Raw genomic sequence first — 16,137 nt, 5'->3', positions numbered from 1 at the left:
TAATTCAGAAAAGCGAGGTAAGTCACAGGTGGATACAAGAGGATAAAAGAGGAAGGATTTACCTTATGCAGGCAAAATGTACGAACGCAGAAAGTTGCCAGCTCCATTGTGTCCAGAAGGGTGACCTGGAGCATCCCGTATGTCTCTGTGCCACGACTGGGCCAGTACTGGTCACATTTAATCTGATAAAGAGAAATCATTAACATTATCAGACTGGACTAAAGCAACGATACTCCTCAATTTCACTACATTCGTTAATGATGCAGCACCTGGAACTCACAGGTAAACTAAGACTGAGTTCTACATAATAAATACTGTTGATGCGGGTGAGTAAATGAAGTGAGTGATAAAGTTACCCGTGACTTCTCCTCCAGACGGGTCATCATGACGACAGACGCGGCCCGCTGCTCCCACACCATCCTCCAGAAGTCCCCAAATGTCTCTGCCAGTGGGCCTTGGGTAGCAATGTAGGCATTCTGCTTTCTGTATCCATCAATGTAGTTGGAGTTAATGTAGTCGCTCCCCAAGATACCTGCAAATGAGACACTTGTGAGGCTCGTTGCTAAACTGCAATCTGAATTAGTGACTTAATAAATTAACCTTTGTGTATGACATCAAACTGCCTAACAAACTGTGTTTCTGGCAGGCGCGCATTCAGCAGGCGGCTGCTGGATGACTAGTGGACGACAACAAACAAACAAGACTCTGTCGGTGTAAATTCATGAGCTCCAGATCAAATCCACTCTCCCTCTACTTGTTCTGGAGGAGTGCTGGCTGCACTTGAATGCACTCGCGCTGTTTGTCAGTCTCATGCCACTGCACACAGCCGGTCTTGAGCACTGTTTGCAATTTCAGATTTCATCCATCATGCCGCTCTCCCTCTCTGTTCTCGCCCCTCCTTTGTGTTCACCCCATGAACACAAATACTCTCTGACTCTCCCATTAGAAACTTTACACATCTTTTCAATTCGCTCTTCGCTCTTTTCCAGCTCATCCTCACCTTCTATGGGAGCCAGGACGACTCTGGTGTGGTCGTAGGCTATGACGTTGGCGTAGCGGTTTTTGGGCTTGTTGACCTCTAGGTTTGAATGCTCCCAGGTGAACTGCTGACTAGGGTCAATGGACTGGAAAGGAACAGCAAATACACATGCATTAAGAGTGTGTGTTAATATTTAGTAGTGTGTTTGAGGATAATGGAAAGAGAGTGCTCTGTAATGTAGACAAGTTATAGCAATAAATTGCACTACTGAATAAATCATGAAAATACAGTCTGCACACGCAGTACAAATGTTAAATAAGATTTGCATTACGAAGCCGAGACTTAACAAGCTTAACATCTCTAAACAATAAGGTGATCTATTTATTCATATGGAATAAGAAGTTATTTCTCACCTCGTATTCCTGGGAAAGTCTCAGGTTGTCATTAGCTTTCAGCAGCTCTATGTGCTCAGCCAGTTCGCTGATGGGGATGGGAGGATGGCTCATCATTCCTGCATGACAACAAGGGTCAGAGGTGACGCAGGCTTCAGCTGAATGACCTAAATTACTGCAGGTCGACATCGCTCATATGCAAAGATGTGAAGATAATTATACAGTCAGAGAACATCACATATTGTTAAGGAACACACTGAGGCGGAAAATCAATTTTGATCCATGTGTGAGGACAAAGTGAGGCGAGTCATCTTTGCTTGTAAATTATTTTTCTTTGATAAATGGCTTTCTATGTGATCAGAGGAGCAACAATTCAAGAGAAAACAAACACAGACAGAACACTAATTACGAAGGTTGTGCACACAAACACACTTGCGCACAAGCACATACGCGAACAACAAAGAGAGCAACCTATGCCTCGTGCAGTTGTTTCGTTGCACAGCAGGAGCCGTGCGGATCCATTTCCATTCAAAAGGCAAATAGCTACAACAATAAATCACTGCTATGTATACAAATAACACAATCCATTTAATGCCAATGTCAGAATGCATTCTCTATGCTTTGTTAATTGTAATGCATGTTAATACGCTATGAAAAGCATTTTAGTCAATCTGCTGCCATTGTTATAAAAAACAGGCGCATATCAATGGTTATTTTCCTCTACAGTCTGGTACTACAGCATCCACAGGTAATCATGACAAAACGCTCCTGTCATGACCAAAATGACCTCAGATAGCATCAGCTGGTTTTGCTGGAAACAAATTTCATCTTTGCGAGCATCTCAAAGGCGCAAATCTCAGGGGAGGAGAAGCGGGTGAGGAGGGAGCTTCAAGGCTGCTGACATAAGAGAGTAAAAAAATTCTCGTGATGAAAGAGAGGAGCCAAAACACTTTATACTGAGGGATTTATTTTGCTTTCCAGAAATGTGTTAAAACAAGAAAAACCTCCAGATCTTCATTTAAGGATAAGCCTATAATCTGTCAGAAAGGTGATAATTCTACTATATGTTTATTATTGAGGTCATAGTGGGTGTTGGATTCGTACTGGAGTGAATTTTGTTTAGAGGTGTTACTAATGTTTTGGCCACTTTTTTTATGTAAATAGAGGAAAAACGATGTGCTGAGTGAGTGCATATCCCGGCAGGTCCAGAGTAAACTGCCATGGTGACAGATTTAGCCTCTGCTTCCACGACCCTGTGAAGCTTCCCTAATCTTCAATCACGAAATTATAGCAACAACAGCGAGGTTCCTTCAGGTTGTACGCTTTTTAGCTGATGTTAATTGAATAGAAGAAGTGAAAGCGAAGCATCGTTGGCCTGATGCCTCGGCCGAACCAGCTGCGTTGTTTGCTCTCACTGGGGGGGTGAGGAGCGGCAGCATCCATGTAGTTATTTCACAGTGGGGTTTTACTTGGTGATGCTGCTAAGATCAGTTCCTTTACAAATGATCACAGTTAACCCACAACACACCTTTTGATATATCGTGTTGACTCAGAGTGATAAGACTGATTTTTGTCTTTTCTGTCTGTTCCTATGTGCTATCTGCAGCATGGCATGTGGAATGTGGGCGAGCGGAGATGATCAGATTTTGTCACACTGTTATAACTCAGCTGTGACTAAGCACTGACAGTACTACCTGGGCTGTGGCCATTTTGATCTCAAAAACAACAGGAAGCTGCCAGGTACATGCTGGTTGTGATGCGGAGGAGTACTTCCACAATCTTGTCTGCATAATCTTACTGAGGTTAAAATTAGATGCATGAATATTTCATTATTAAATGATGAGAAATCGGAAGTATACTTTATTATGCAAATACAAAGTGCGTGTTTGGGTGCCTATGTGGGTACATGCTTCATACCAGGAGTCTGGAAGTTGATGCGTCTCATCTCTACAGGGTCTGTCGGGTGATGGGCCATCATCTCTGCATTGCTCAACAGGCTCTTGGTTCCTGGTTCAGAGTCCTTGCGCTTGCTGCTCAGACACCAGTGAGTCAAATGAGCAATTAGCACATGCAAAGAACCAGGGAGAGAAAACCAGACTCATTACTGACACATCATTAGCATGGCAACTTGTTTCGAGTAAGTAGTGATATAACAGATATGGTGTTTTACTGTTTTTGTACCAGTTCTCTGGTATCATGTAATTGCTATGAGTTCAAATAAACAAAGAGCTTGGCACGTTGGTTTAATCTTACCTGTCAGGTTTGCTGCTCCAGTGAAACAAGAGCAGGGGAAGGAATAATTAGAGGAAGAAAAGGAAGGAAACAGACAGATTGTTAGAGAGGAAAATCAATATTTTGCATTAATATTCTAAAAGCTTGATATCAGGCCTGTGGCGGGGTCAGGCTGGTTGGTAGATGTTTGAGGGGAGAACAAACCTGAACAAGCTAGAACAAATTTGATGAATATCAGACTGAAATTTGAGCATTTGTGGGAGGATAGCTGAACATTAAAAAAGTCTGCAACTAGTAAAATCAAGGAGATGTGAGCAGAATGTACAGAGAATTATAGAGACAAACCTAAAATGGGCAAGGCAGTTGATATTCACATTTATTCTTACTGTCAACAAATCCAAAGCAGCCCCGTTGTGTTGTTAAACACTGAAAATCGTCCCCAACAAATGCAGCTTTTACTCCTTTTTTCTTACTAATGTTTGCTTAGAACTAGCCAGTGCCCAGCTGTTTAGCATTTGTAAGATATTTTAAACTGTAAGATAATAAATATAAATGGGGGAATTTAAAAAACAAAGCTACCTGTGATGTGCCTGTGATTGACCTTTTGTTTTCATGGAGTTCATCACACTCACTTTTTGTACAGGAGGATAGCGATGACAATGCAGATGATGAAGACAACGGCCAGAACAGGTCCCACCACCCAGATCAGACCGTCACCTGCGTCGAGGGGCTGAGGGTTTGAATCTGGGGCAATCACTGGATCCGTGTAGGGGCTGGCAACATACATTTTCTGAAAACAAACATACGGGCACATACTCAGAAAAACTGCACAAGGCAATGGGCTAAATTAACTGTTTTAGTAATCATTCAAGGTAGCATCTGTAGTATTGCAGAACTATTGCACTGGATTACATCAGATTGAACTGGCGTATGTGTTGTGACCAAGCCACACATGACTAAATGTGTACATGTACATGAGACTATATTTGATGTGCTTTTTTAATTTCAGACAATAAATAAAGACTAGAATCAATTGTATTGATGTTTAAAGTGTTTTTACAATCAATGTAAACTAAGTAAAGTGCATTTTATTAGTTCAGAAGGACTTTTTTGAAAGCATCCCCAGGGCTTAAAGTGCTCCTAATAAAAAAGGATCTAATAAAAAATAAAATCTATCCTAATTCAAACTTTATATGTACATCTATTCCAATTCAATTACACATATATAGCAGCAGTGCACAAGGCAATATCTCTCCTCCTGCCTCAGTTGGTACACTCAGTCTTTATTAGCAGGGATGATAGAAGTATGTGATGGTTATTGCCTTTTGCTTACAACACTTTGACTGACATGAATTTTATTGTTTTAGTAGCAAGGCCATATTGATTACAATGAATAGTGACAGCCTGCAGGAGAGAAACACATGCAGCAGGGGGACGAGAGTGTGGTTATAAACACCGACAGGAAAGAGATACGACACAGAGTCGTTTGTACCCCAGTTGTGGAGTTGAGCTCAGCCAGGATGAAGAAGACGTACTCCTGCCCTGGCTCTAAAGCTCGGTTCTCAAAGCCTCCGTAGTCCAGCTGGTCCCCCAGGGTGAAGAAGGCCGGTAGAGTGGCAGGTGTGAAACGGGCTGTGATGTAAGCCCGGCGCAAGTCCACCTGCTTCTGCTGTCGAGAATCCCTCTGTCTTTGACTGATGTCTTTTAACAGCTGAGAGATTGGAGAGCGGAAACAGAGAGAAACAGAGAGAGGGAAAACACAGATGATAAGAATTAGATGCTCCAATATCTGTGACTAATGTTTAAACACTGATATTGAATAAAAAAGGGTAAGCACTGCCAGGAGTTCTTGGTTGTGGGACTGTGTGTGTGTGTTTTTGTGTGTTTATAGGTCTTTTCTTCCTTCCAGGCACAGATGTCAGCGTATACTGTCACTGTTGTGGTTCTCACCTCCTCTAGGTCTATTTCATCTGGGCTCTTGAGGTGTCTTATGACGCCGCGGGCTCTCCTCAGCGGAACCACAACCACGTAAACATTCCTGTGGGAACAGAGGAAGACAAACATCGTAACACCAGCTGCACTGATGCAATAACAAATATGTCTCAAACTATTTTCATGTCTCTTTTCAAACTTGCTGCACTCGAGACTCTGTCTTAGACATGTTGTCAGTCAGGTTATCATCACGTCCCAGCTTCACAGATTGCAATCGACTGACCTGAGTACAGCAGGTTTAACTATCTACTGTCTCCAAAATCTCTCTCCGCCTTACTTGACAGGAGTGCGGGTCTCCAGTGATGGTAGGATTATGGTGACTGTGGTCTCAGCCTCGCGGGTGTGGTCAATCTCAGGGCGGCGAATGGTAATTGGCGGGGAGGTCTTGGCAGTGATTCGGTGGCGAAGTCCGCCCATGTTGCCCTCAGGTGCAGTGATCTTAAAGTCATAGCTGGTGTCGGGCTGAAGGTTTGGGATAACTGCCTTTTTTAGACGAGCATCCACCTCCATCTTCTGCCGGTTGTACTCCACCTGGACAATGGGTAAAGTTAGAAGTTATCAAATTGACAGAGATGCTGATTCATATACTCTATGCTGATGATATCCTTTTGTACTTTAACTTCTATTCGCTTTCTTGTCGAGACTTAGATGAGAAGACTGATAGCACTATCTGTGCCACTCATTTCTGCATACACATTACAAAGCGGGAGTCAGCAGCTCACCAGCTAACTCTTAAGGCTACAAAAATTCTCTTATAAGCACCTCTAAAGCCCCTTAAATAACATTATACGTCTCTCTTTGTTTAATCCATACAAATGCAAAGCTGCCTGGTAAAAACAACAGGCTTTCATTTTATGGGGGATTACGTGCAAAACTATTTCTTGGCCAGGACCAGTTGCCAGGCAACCACTGGAGACTCCAGGCCAAGAAATATTTGGGTACAACTTTTAATAGGTTAACTCTTCTAGTGCATGCAACAACCCCAGGTTTAGTTCGCTGGGGATCAGTGTTGCATGACACATACTCTCTCTCTCCCCATGCTTCTTGTTTGCCTCTCTACTGTCAAACTGTCCAATAATCTATCTAAATAAAAAAAAAGAGAGAGTATAATTTACACTGAGGCATACATACTACATATACAATTATTGACTGACTACCCATACAGTACTGTGAAAAGGTTTTAGGACATACAGTAAAGCGATAGGGGTTGCTGCTTTCAGGAAACTCCCAGGTCAGAAGAACACTGGTCTTAGTGGCCAAATTAACTGAAAAATTCCTCGGCACATCTGGAAAGCAAGCAAACGAAGAAACAAACAATAAAATAGAGTTACATATTTTATTTCCATCTGAGGCTCCTCTGCTTTTCCACTGCAAACCTGTGGAGATGGAAGACACGTCAGTCAGATCTGTTACTGAGGGAAGAATGCATGATGGTTAGGAGGATGGTCAGGTGGTGAGGAGAGTGAGTGGCAAGAGTAAGTACAAATAACAGACAGACTGGCTGCAGGAATGTGACATGCCACATTCTCAGTGTAAGAATTCAGCATGTCAGCAAATGCTTTGGAAAAGGTGACAGTGGAGGTCTATCAGATAAAAAAGGCTTACCTCCAGATGTAGCATCAGGCGCCAGTTTTCACTTGAATTCAGACTGAACACTTACCTTCTGTATTAGATACTGTATATCCAAGCCCAGTATTGACTTTTACCTGAGGGTTTGTGATAAGCAGTGCTCTTGAGGCAAACATCCATTAACATTCAGTCTGCTTCCACTGGTGGTGAAGGGTAGGTGATGAAGGTATAAGTGAGTGAGTGGAGGAGATTGGGGGAGTAGTCGTGTTCCCCTGGACTCTGCACTTCTCAGCTTCTATGAAGTGCACAGTGAACAAGGCTGACCTATAAGAACTGGCCCAGACTTCATTTAGTTTAGTGTTTTGGAGTGAAATCCACATAAAGGGGAACGGAGAAGTGAAGCTGAACCAATGCTTAAAAGGTGAAGGGTGATCCCAAGGCCTGAGGCCAGCCCTACCTGTTTCAAAGGCCAGGGTTTGGCACACCAGAGGTGGGCTGAAGGGGCCTGGCCCTGCCTTGTTGTGGGCCCTGAGCTGCAACTCGTAGGCTGTGCTGTGATTGAGGCCCAGGAGGGTATAGCTGGACTCACTCGCTGGTAGCGTAATCAGCCATGGGGAAGGAGGGGGAGCTAAGACAGAGGAGCCAGGGTCGGTAGAGGGTTTGGGGCCGGCAGCCTCTTTGTAAGCTATGGTGTACTCTGTAATGACATCATAGGACTCCTCTGGGGCAGGGGGCAACCATGAGAACTGGAGGGAGCAGCATGTGGCATTAACAAAGTCAGATATTTTGGGGTATCCCAAGGGTGGGATCATTGGAACTGTTATTTCCTGCTGAACTGCATCTCCATAGCCTGCTCTGCTTTTAGCGGAGAGGATGAAGACATAGGAGGTGCCTGGGGAGAGGTCTCGAACAGTGAAGTTTTTCTCTCGATTTGTGAAATCCACAGTCGTGTCTAAAGAAGTATTCTTTAGGCCAAACTGTAGGCGGTAGCCCTGGATTTGCACTGGGCCCCCCAGGCTATCAGACCCTGACTCAGAGCAGTCCAGCGGAGGAGCCCACCGCACTACCACTGATGGTCCCAATCCTGGACGCAGCCAAAGAGAAGGGGGGCCGGGCACTGAAAACGACATTGTAGGCGGTGATATAGTACATATATATATATATAAAATAGATATAATGCAAATCTTGTAGAAGAATTAGAATTGATTTGGCACATTATTTACAGCTGGCTCCTAGTGTAGCTTACTGTAAAATCAATACTTGAGTATGTTACTAAATCCAGTGCACTGAACTGTAGACTTGGCATATGCTTACCAATCCCTGGGGTCTGCACCAGTTTGGCTTTGCTGTGAGCTCCATCCCCTTTAGTGGTATATGCTGCCACTGAGACAGAGTACAAAGTCTCTGCTTTCAGACCTCCCAAAATCAGCTCCTGCGGGGGTGAAAAACATAACACCACCATCAAATACTGCAAACTCATTCCTTTCAACACACACAATACCCAGATTTCTTTATTCTCTACTTTGATGATAATGCATATGTAAGACATATCAAAAAGTTACATTACAGAGGTTGATGAAATCTTTGGTATTCAAACCTAATAAGGAGTTCTGTCTCTGTGCCATCTATTTGATGCATTGTGCTGTACTTATTAATAGTAACTTCATTTATAGTGAGATGAGGATGGGTTGTCTGCACTCACATATTGAGTTGAGTCATCCTCCTCCATCTTATCCCACAGACAGGACACACCCCGCAGGCAGCCAAGACAGATGAGAGAACGAGTGAGTCAAAGAACCAAAGAAAAAAAGGGGAGGGGCTTTAATGATAAAATAATTCATTCATTTAAATATTCAGTTGATGTAACCTGAGACTCATCCAATAGGAGGTCTTTGATCCAGGGCAGGTTGCGCGATTCACCGCTCTCTGCACGGCTGAAGTGCACCTGGTAACCACGAATCTGGCCATAGCGTAACCGAGGCAACACCGCTCGCCAGGTAACTCTAAGTGCAGAGGAGTTGAGCGACTGGACGTCCACCTGACGAGGGGCCGCACCAGGAACTGAGCACACATTTACACACATGCAGAATGAACAATGCGACCATCATCTGGTCAATACATAATCTATAAACCATCAGCAATGTTTGGGTCTGGTCTACAGCTCTCACTCTTACCGTCCTCATCAGTTCTGCAAAGTACAGCCGGGCTGTTGGGTCCAGTCCCCTCTGTAGTGGAGGCTGCAATAGTGATGTTGTACCAGCTCCATTTCTCCAGCCCCTCTACCAGTGTCTGCCCCTGCTGTGCAGGGACAGGAAGCCCCTTTACCTCCTGGCCCTGACCTCCTCCGCCTGCCCCAGAAACTCTCTGGTATCTCAGCTCATAACCTGCCAACTCTCCATTCTGGCCCTCCATTGGAGGTGGCCTCCAACTAACTCTCAGCGAGGTGGAGCTGGCACTCTCGCAGGACACGCCCTCGGGTGCAGCTGAGGGCTCTGTTTGGATAAGGTGGAATAAGGGCAATTGGCAAAGAGTTGAGGAAGAGACCCAAGAAAACAGGGTTGAAAGAGCAAGAGGGGGGATAAATTCAAGTAAAAGGATAAGAGATAAGGATAAAAAAAGGAAACAATAAGAGACTAAGGTAAACCGAACTGAAAATAAATGAAACCAGGACAAATGTCTAAGACAAAACAAGGGAGCGACCGCGTAATGTAAAAACATAATGTTCAGCTTACAACCTAATGAAATCTAATGAAATAAACCAGAGACAGGAGTATTGACCCTGAGTGAACAACTTAATTAGACCCATGGAGAATGTGCATCTGATACCTACCCAATAATTATTTTATACTTTGGCCATAACTAGTGGGATATAAGGGTTCAGACTTGTGAATAAAAAAAGTGGCAACATCCTTCTTTCTAAAACAGCTCAGAGCACAGCAGCACAGACAAATATATACATTTCACAACACCAACCCCTTTAGTGGCATAATCCTTGACTCCAATGGATAATAGACTGGTCTGAGACTTTCCACTGCTTACTAGGGGAAGGAGGAGGAGGTTGTGTGCTTCACAGAGAGAAAGAAAAAAGAAATAACACAAAAACAACTAAAACAGATCTCACACAGTGCCAAAAGGATTTCGGAGGGGAAAAAAAAAAAACTAGGGAGCCTGGGAGATAAAGGCACTCAGACGGATATTGAAAGTCAGGCTAGAATGATGAATGGTAGACAAGAACTGAATCAGAAGTAGGCTGGAAAATTTACTGTAACAAACATGAATACAGAGGACGACCCCAAAATCACACACCTTGGGGTGGGAGGAGCACAGTGTTAGTGCTAGCTTGAGTTCCCCTAGTTGCATATTGTACCACATACACAAAGGTCTGCATGGCCGAAGCACCGGGCTTGTGCGTTAACTCGGAGTATATTGCATGTACTGTATGTATGTGTGGGAGTGTAATAGTCATAGCTGACAGGTTCAAGTATCTATCCACTCAGCTGCACAGCCACTGTTCTGTTGGCCTCGGGGGACAATCTAGATGTGCACCAAAGCTTGGCGATAACAAAGCACATAACCTCCCTGGGAAATGAATTCTACTGCATGAAATAGTCTGCTTATCTGGCACCTTCTCTTTCCTGAGCGACCCCCCTCCAGTGTGCCACCTCGGTCTCGCTTTCTTTTTTGGAGGTAAAGAGTGAAAAGGAAACCAGCTAAAAGTGTTTAGCACATTCTGTGCTCGATTCTAAAAATGATCCGAGTGGAGATGCACAGAATGAATCTTTGTGGCTTCATTGTAAAGCCGCGACAAAAACTTACCGCCATAGTGATACAATGCCACAAACGGCAGGAACTGAGGCTTTTTTTTTTTCTCAACCACGACTGCTTTATTAATTCTTTTCCTTGCACCATTTTCTCTGTTATCTCTGCATTTTCTTATTTCTCATTGAGCGCAGATATGAAATGGCTTCATATGCCAGAGTAAATAGTGGGACTTATTTGACTTTTATCAGCTATCAGTATTGTGCAGGGGAAAAAGAGAAAATGAGACAAGGGAGAGAATCCAAGTTCTACATGGCTAAAATACAAACTGGCCAGCACTTACCTGTCAACATAGCAGGCCAACCACCATCCTTTAATGCTCCTCACCACTGGCTGCTAGCCAATAAATGGCAGACTGTTTCACCCTTTCAAAGACATTAGACACTGATAGAGTGGAAAAAGTGAAGCACGATGAAGAAAAGGAAGAGTGAAACATTAATCGGTGCTCCATCTCCATCTGTCATGATGTTTTGGCTGTGTAAGAAAGCGAGAGGCTGAGCGGAGGAAGAAAGGCACAGTTAAACGTAGATGGATGGATGGGAGGGGGGTAGGACAGATGGGTTGATAAACAAGATAGATGGAGAGAGGCAGGGATGGTTCCCAGGTTTAACCAGGACAATATAACTTCAGCTGTTGGTGTGTAGAGGACAGAAACATTTGCATGAGATTTGTTTGTGAGATTCAAACGAAACACAATGGAAAAATTGTGGGATCTGTGTGTGCCTGCAGGTGCAGCATGTGAGCCCAGTCAAATTGAGACGTACTGGCTTGTGAAGTCCTCTGCACCAGCTCATTAGTGAACGCTCCGATGCCTTTGTTCGAGATGGCGGCCAGCGAGAAGGAGTACTCGGTGTTCGCTTTGAGACCCTCCACAGTGTAAGAATTCCTTGGCCCAAAAGTCAGCTTCTCCTACGAGAGAGAGAGGATAGACAAGCAGCAAGCAAGATGAGAGGTGGAATGAGGAGAGTCATAAAGAAAACATTAAAGGAGAGCTGGAGAGCGACAATGATGAGACTGTAACCACCAGACACAGTGGTGCTGGACTCAGGGCTTCATCCTTTTAAACTTTTGTTCTCCATTTATCTATGCGTCTCGTTAAGGAATCCACTCAGTAGACAAACCTATATGCTAGGTCTTACCAAAGTGCCAAACTTGACAGGTTTGTAGAGCAGCTCATAGTTGACAATTCCCTCCTTGGTGTAAGCGGGTTCCCAGGTCAGCTCAATGCTGGTGTCTGTCACCTTACCCACTTTAAACTTCCCTGGTTGTCCTGGGACTAAAAGGGACAAGTCACCGTCAGTCTAGACACATTTAACACATTTTCATTTGTAGTCATGTAATGATTAATGTATTACTTAAGATGTTTTTGTTACACATTCATTTTCACTGTCAATTTTAAACATACCTGATGTTTTGGGTTCTTTCAAGTATTACCATATTTTAAAATAACCTGTTCACTTAATGTGCACCATCAACCCTTGTATTTTCCAGTATTACGTGTAGATATATTCTTACTCTTTTATGGTTTGCAAAATGACTTTTCAGAGACATCTAATGGTGTAGCAGTAGCTCAACCTACGCAGAAATTTAAGCCACTAATACCATCACAGATTTTTGAGTAATCACCTCTTTGTACCTCCCATCACATAAAAGCTGCAACTTCACAGCAGCTGTCACCGTAACACGAGCATCATCGAGGTACGAGGGACATTTCTGGCTGTTAATCCCTGTTTCCTTTTCATAAATCTCCACAGTTTTGTCCTAGCAGGTAGAATTTATTCATATTTTATGTCATATTTCCTGACAGGTCAAGCTTATTTGCAAAGTATTTTGCAGTGGATTGCTTCTCAAACTTTACATAAGTCAGTCGAATAAGCTACTTAACAGTTTGTGTATACACACACACACACCCAAATAATGACTCATTTGTGCTCTGCTGCACACGCACATCTGAAAAACAACCTCATTTCTTCAACACATGAATAAATGAAGCCCTCTACTTAGCTGTGATCTATGCGGCGGCATGCATGATAAATTTACTCACTCGCTTAAACATCTAAGAGTGGTTACATTTATGCACACACATGTTCAAAGTCTCTCACACACACACACACACACTCACCTCCAGGCATGACTTTAACATGTATGGGGTCTGAGAAGGGTCCGTCCCCTACAGAAGTGAAGGCCAGAACTTGGATGGTGTACGTTTCTGAGGTGACAAGGTTTTGAATGGTGGTGATCACGCTGTCTTGGACGTTATGGATCTGCCACTCATTCATAGGCCGGGATGGGTCCATGGTGTAGTACACACGATAGCCTTTAACCTACAGAGAAGCCGAGAGTGAGGGACAAGTTGTCAGTGACTGGGCTTACTGTGTTGCAAGGTCATCATCTATAAATGACTGTTTGATCTTAATCCAGATCGTCCAATAGATTTCTTGGTTTTGTGTTTGTAAAGTTTATGTTAAACGGGACGACCGTTGACCCGGATAAACAAATCTCGCTTTAAATTTGACAAAATCTGCTGTAGAAAAAGCTCTTTAGATCCTGGTGTATAAAATATAATCACTGTGTCTCCTTGTCTTATGGGATTTGTTTACGAGCAGTTCAGAGTATATATAATCCCACTGCCATGCCACTGTCCAGAACCACCACCTCTACCACCTCTCCTGTTATTACTCTTTAATATCTATAATCCCCTTATGCTCTCAATCTAGCCTTCCAGTTTTATGAACCTACTGTACAGTTAGGAAGCCTAAAAAAGGAAAGAGGCCTCAAGAGGGAGCGCTTTTAACTTAGAGAGGACAGTCCAATTACCTTCTCTTTCTTTAGAGAGAGGGGAAATAGCAAGGGAATTGCAGGAGGGAAATCTCTGGCAAGGCACAATCCCTGCAAAGGACATGAACCTGCACCCTGGAATAACACTCCCATAGGTGAATTTTATTAAGTCTTTAACGTTATAAACCTTTTTAGACCTTAGGTCTTTATAAAACATACAAAGATAGGTAGAATTGTGATTTCAAACTATATTTGAAGTCCTGCTATCAAGAATTTATAAGAAGAAAATTGAATAGACAGTGTTTGACAAACATTGTTGTATTAGGTGTAAACTAAATATTGCATTTGTTTGCAACTACATCTTCTAGTTTGGACTAATTCATTTATCAGTGGTTGTAGAGTCTGTTGAGCACCGGTAATTTTGCTGTAGACAGTGAAGAAAACTATTTTAGCACTAAAAAAAGATCAAAAAGAGCTTAAGAGTTTCAGAAGAAAGAAGTTTCAGTCGTCATCCCACCTGTCCATTGGGCTCCTCCGGCTCTTCCCAGCGGACCATCACAGTGTTTTCAGAAATGATGTGGGCGTGGACATTTCGGGGAGGGCTGGCTGGTGCCTGCTCTCCTGTTCGAGCCTCCACACGTGTAGATGGGGGACCCTGGCCAATGCTGTTGAAGGCTGACACTCGGATTTCATACTCGGTGTTAGGGTACAGTCCCCCGATGCTGTAGCGGGTGGTGGTGATGCTGTCCACTGTCTCATACTTGCTGTCCGGCCCCTTGGCTCGGTACTGAATGATGTAGTAGGACACAGGATCCGGGTTGCCTGAGTCCCAGGTGATGGTCACGCTGGTGGCCGTGGTCTCTGTGACTATAGGGGTGCCGGGAGGCTTTGGCAAAGCTTGGACAGAGAGGATATGATTAAAAGTTGCACAATTTTACTTTATCTATCGACTTGTTTCTCGTCATATAATGATAATTCTTTTTAAATTTAAAGCAATGACATATGATACTGCAGCTACATTCATTGCTACTCTAATGTTTGTATATAGTTCCCTTGACAAGCAAACATTTGGAAATACACCTATTCAACTGAACCTTTTCTTCATTAAAGTACAATCTGAGGCACTTTCCACCCCGTCTTCTGGCTCTTAGTTAAAAAATGATTAATCGTGTTATTAGAGTGTCTCTTACTCTTGACTAAGACCTGTGCAGTGGCCTCGATGATACCCAGACTACTCATCGCCACACAGGTGTAGTTGGCAGACTCCCGGACACCGTTGAGCTCCAACACGTTTCGGCCAATCGGCATTTCATCCTCGGGGGTCAGGTCCTCGCTTCCCAGCATCCACTTGACGTAGGGCATGGGCGAGCCCACAGCCACACAGGTGATGTTGACGCTGCCGCCCGGCATGATCTCATGGTTGGAGGGGAGGATGGAGAAACGAGGGGGCACGCGGCGCACTGGGAAAGGAGGAGAGGCGGGGTAGAAAAGGAGGGGGCGTTGGGGTTGAGGTGTAAGGTGGGTAGGGAGAAAAGTGGGTAAGGAGGAGAAGAAAGGTGGAGAGAGAGAGGAGGAAGGGGGGAGGGAGGAAGGGGGGAGAGAATGAGGGAGAGAGAGAGAGAGCGAGAGAGAGAGAGCGAGATAAAGATTGAGAGAGAAAGTGAGGGCGAGAAAGATAAAAAGAAAGAAAAAGAGAGAGAGAGAAAGAGAGGAGAGGTAACAGGAAGGGGGAGAATGAACTTCAGGGTTTTTACAGAAAATTACAAAGGGATATTTCAAGTTTAGTCCCAATTACTTTATGGCACTGATGATTCCAACATAAAGACACAAATCTTGTGTTGAGCTCAACCAATCAGAGTGAGCTGCCTTACTCAAAATAATATAGTGACAATCTCTTGAGTATCACTTCAACCAGGACATGACACCTATAGTCAGTTTCTCTACTTACTGGTTCAGCACATTATGTGAGGTAGAAGATTGTGAATTAAGTTATTGATTTGAAATATATCAGGATAATATTTCTCCCTTTAGGCATGCTAAACTTTACCAGAAACTTTACTTCATTGAGATTTCTTTGCCTTAAGGTGCTTCTGCAGTGGATGGGCTCTTTTTAGAAAGTGTATGCATCATGAGGGCCAATCAATAGGCCCTGCCTGCTATTTGCGTACCCATGAGAAGAACAAGTAAAGTGGCAAGTTACATCCAATACTGCATCTGTCCGTTGACTATATATTAGCGAGAGATGCGCTGAGAGACTGAACTCATAGGTCACTTGCATGCCTGGGCGACTCAAGAGGGATAAAATGGTGAAGAAAACACAAAGAAGAGAACGAAGAACTGAAGCCTGAGAGGGAGACAGAAAGAAGCGAGACATGA

At 43.7% G+C, this 16,137-nt stretch overlaps 1 protein-coding gene across 2 annotated transcripts in view; it reads right to left on the bottom strand.

Annotated features, from left to right (window-relative positions):
* The window catches only part of LOC113172193 (receptor-type tyrosine-protein phosphatase S-like), a 59,208-nt gene that overhangs the window by 6,592 nt on the left and 36,479 nt on the right, over positions 1–16,137 (bottom strand). The window contains exons 7-27 of one of the 2 annotated variants that reach the window (XM_026375053.1): positions 14,952–15,221; positions 14,279–14,658; positions 13,106–13,307; positions 12,123–12,259; positions 11,748–11,892; positions 9,339–9,656; positions 9,032–9,225; positions 8,867–8,893; positions 8,479–8,596; positions 7,622–8,281; positions 6,787–6,881; positions 5,873–6,126; positions 5,554–5,641; positions 5,096–5,314; positions 4,236–4,393; positions 3,625–3,636; positions 3,289–3,401; positions 1,393–1,490; positions 1,001–1,124; positions 357–532; positions 63–182 (exon numbers count right to left, since the gene is read on the bottom strand). In XM_026375053.1, coding sequence (XP_026230838.1) covers positions 63–182; positions 357–532; positions 1,001–1,124; positions 1,393–1,490; positions 3,289–3,401; positions 3,625–3,636; positions 4,236–4,393; positions 5,096–5,314; positions 5,554–5,641; positions 5,873–6,126; positions 6,787–6,881; positions 7,622–8,281; positions 8,479–8,596; positions 8,867–8,893; positions 9,032–9,225; positions 9,339–9,656; positions 11,748–11,892; positions 12,123–12,259; positions 13,106–13,307; positions 14,279–14,658; positions 14,952–15,221 — 3,908 coding nt within the window. The remainder of the gene's footprint in view (positions 1–62; positions 183–356; positions 533–1,000; positions 1,125–1,392; positions 1,491–3,288; positions 3,402–3,624; positions 3,637–4,235; positions 4,394–5,095; positions 5,315–5,553; positions 5,642–5,872; positions 6,127–6,786; positions 6,882–7,621; positions 8,282–8,478; positions 8,597–8,866; positions 8,894–9,031; positions 9,226–9,338; positions 9,657–11,747; positions 11,893–12,122; positions 12,260–13,105; positions 13,308–14,278; positions 14,659–14,951; positions 15,222–16,137) is intronic. The other variant, XM_026375052.1, reaches the window with a different exon arrangement.

Source organism: Anabas testudineus, chromosome 17 (assembly GCF_900324465.2).
Source record: "Anabas testudineus chromosome 17, fAnaTes1.2, whole genome shotgun sequence".
Lineage (NCBI taxonomy): Eukaryota > Metazoa > Chordata > Actinopteri > Anabantiformes > Anabantidae > Anabas > Anabas testudineus.
Note: the sequence above shows the minus strand (reverse complement) of the source record. Positions and strands in the feature narration are given on the sequence as shown.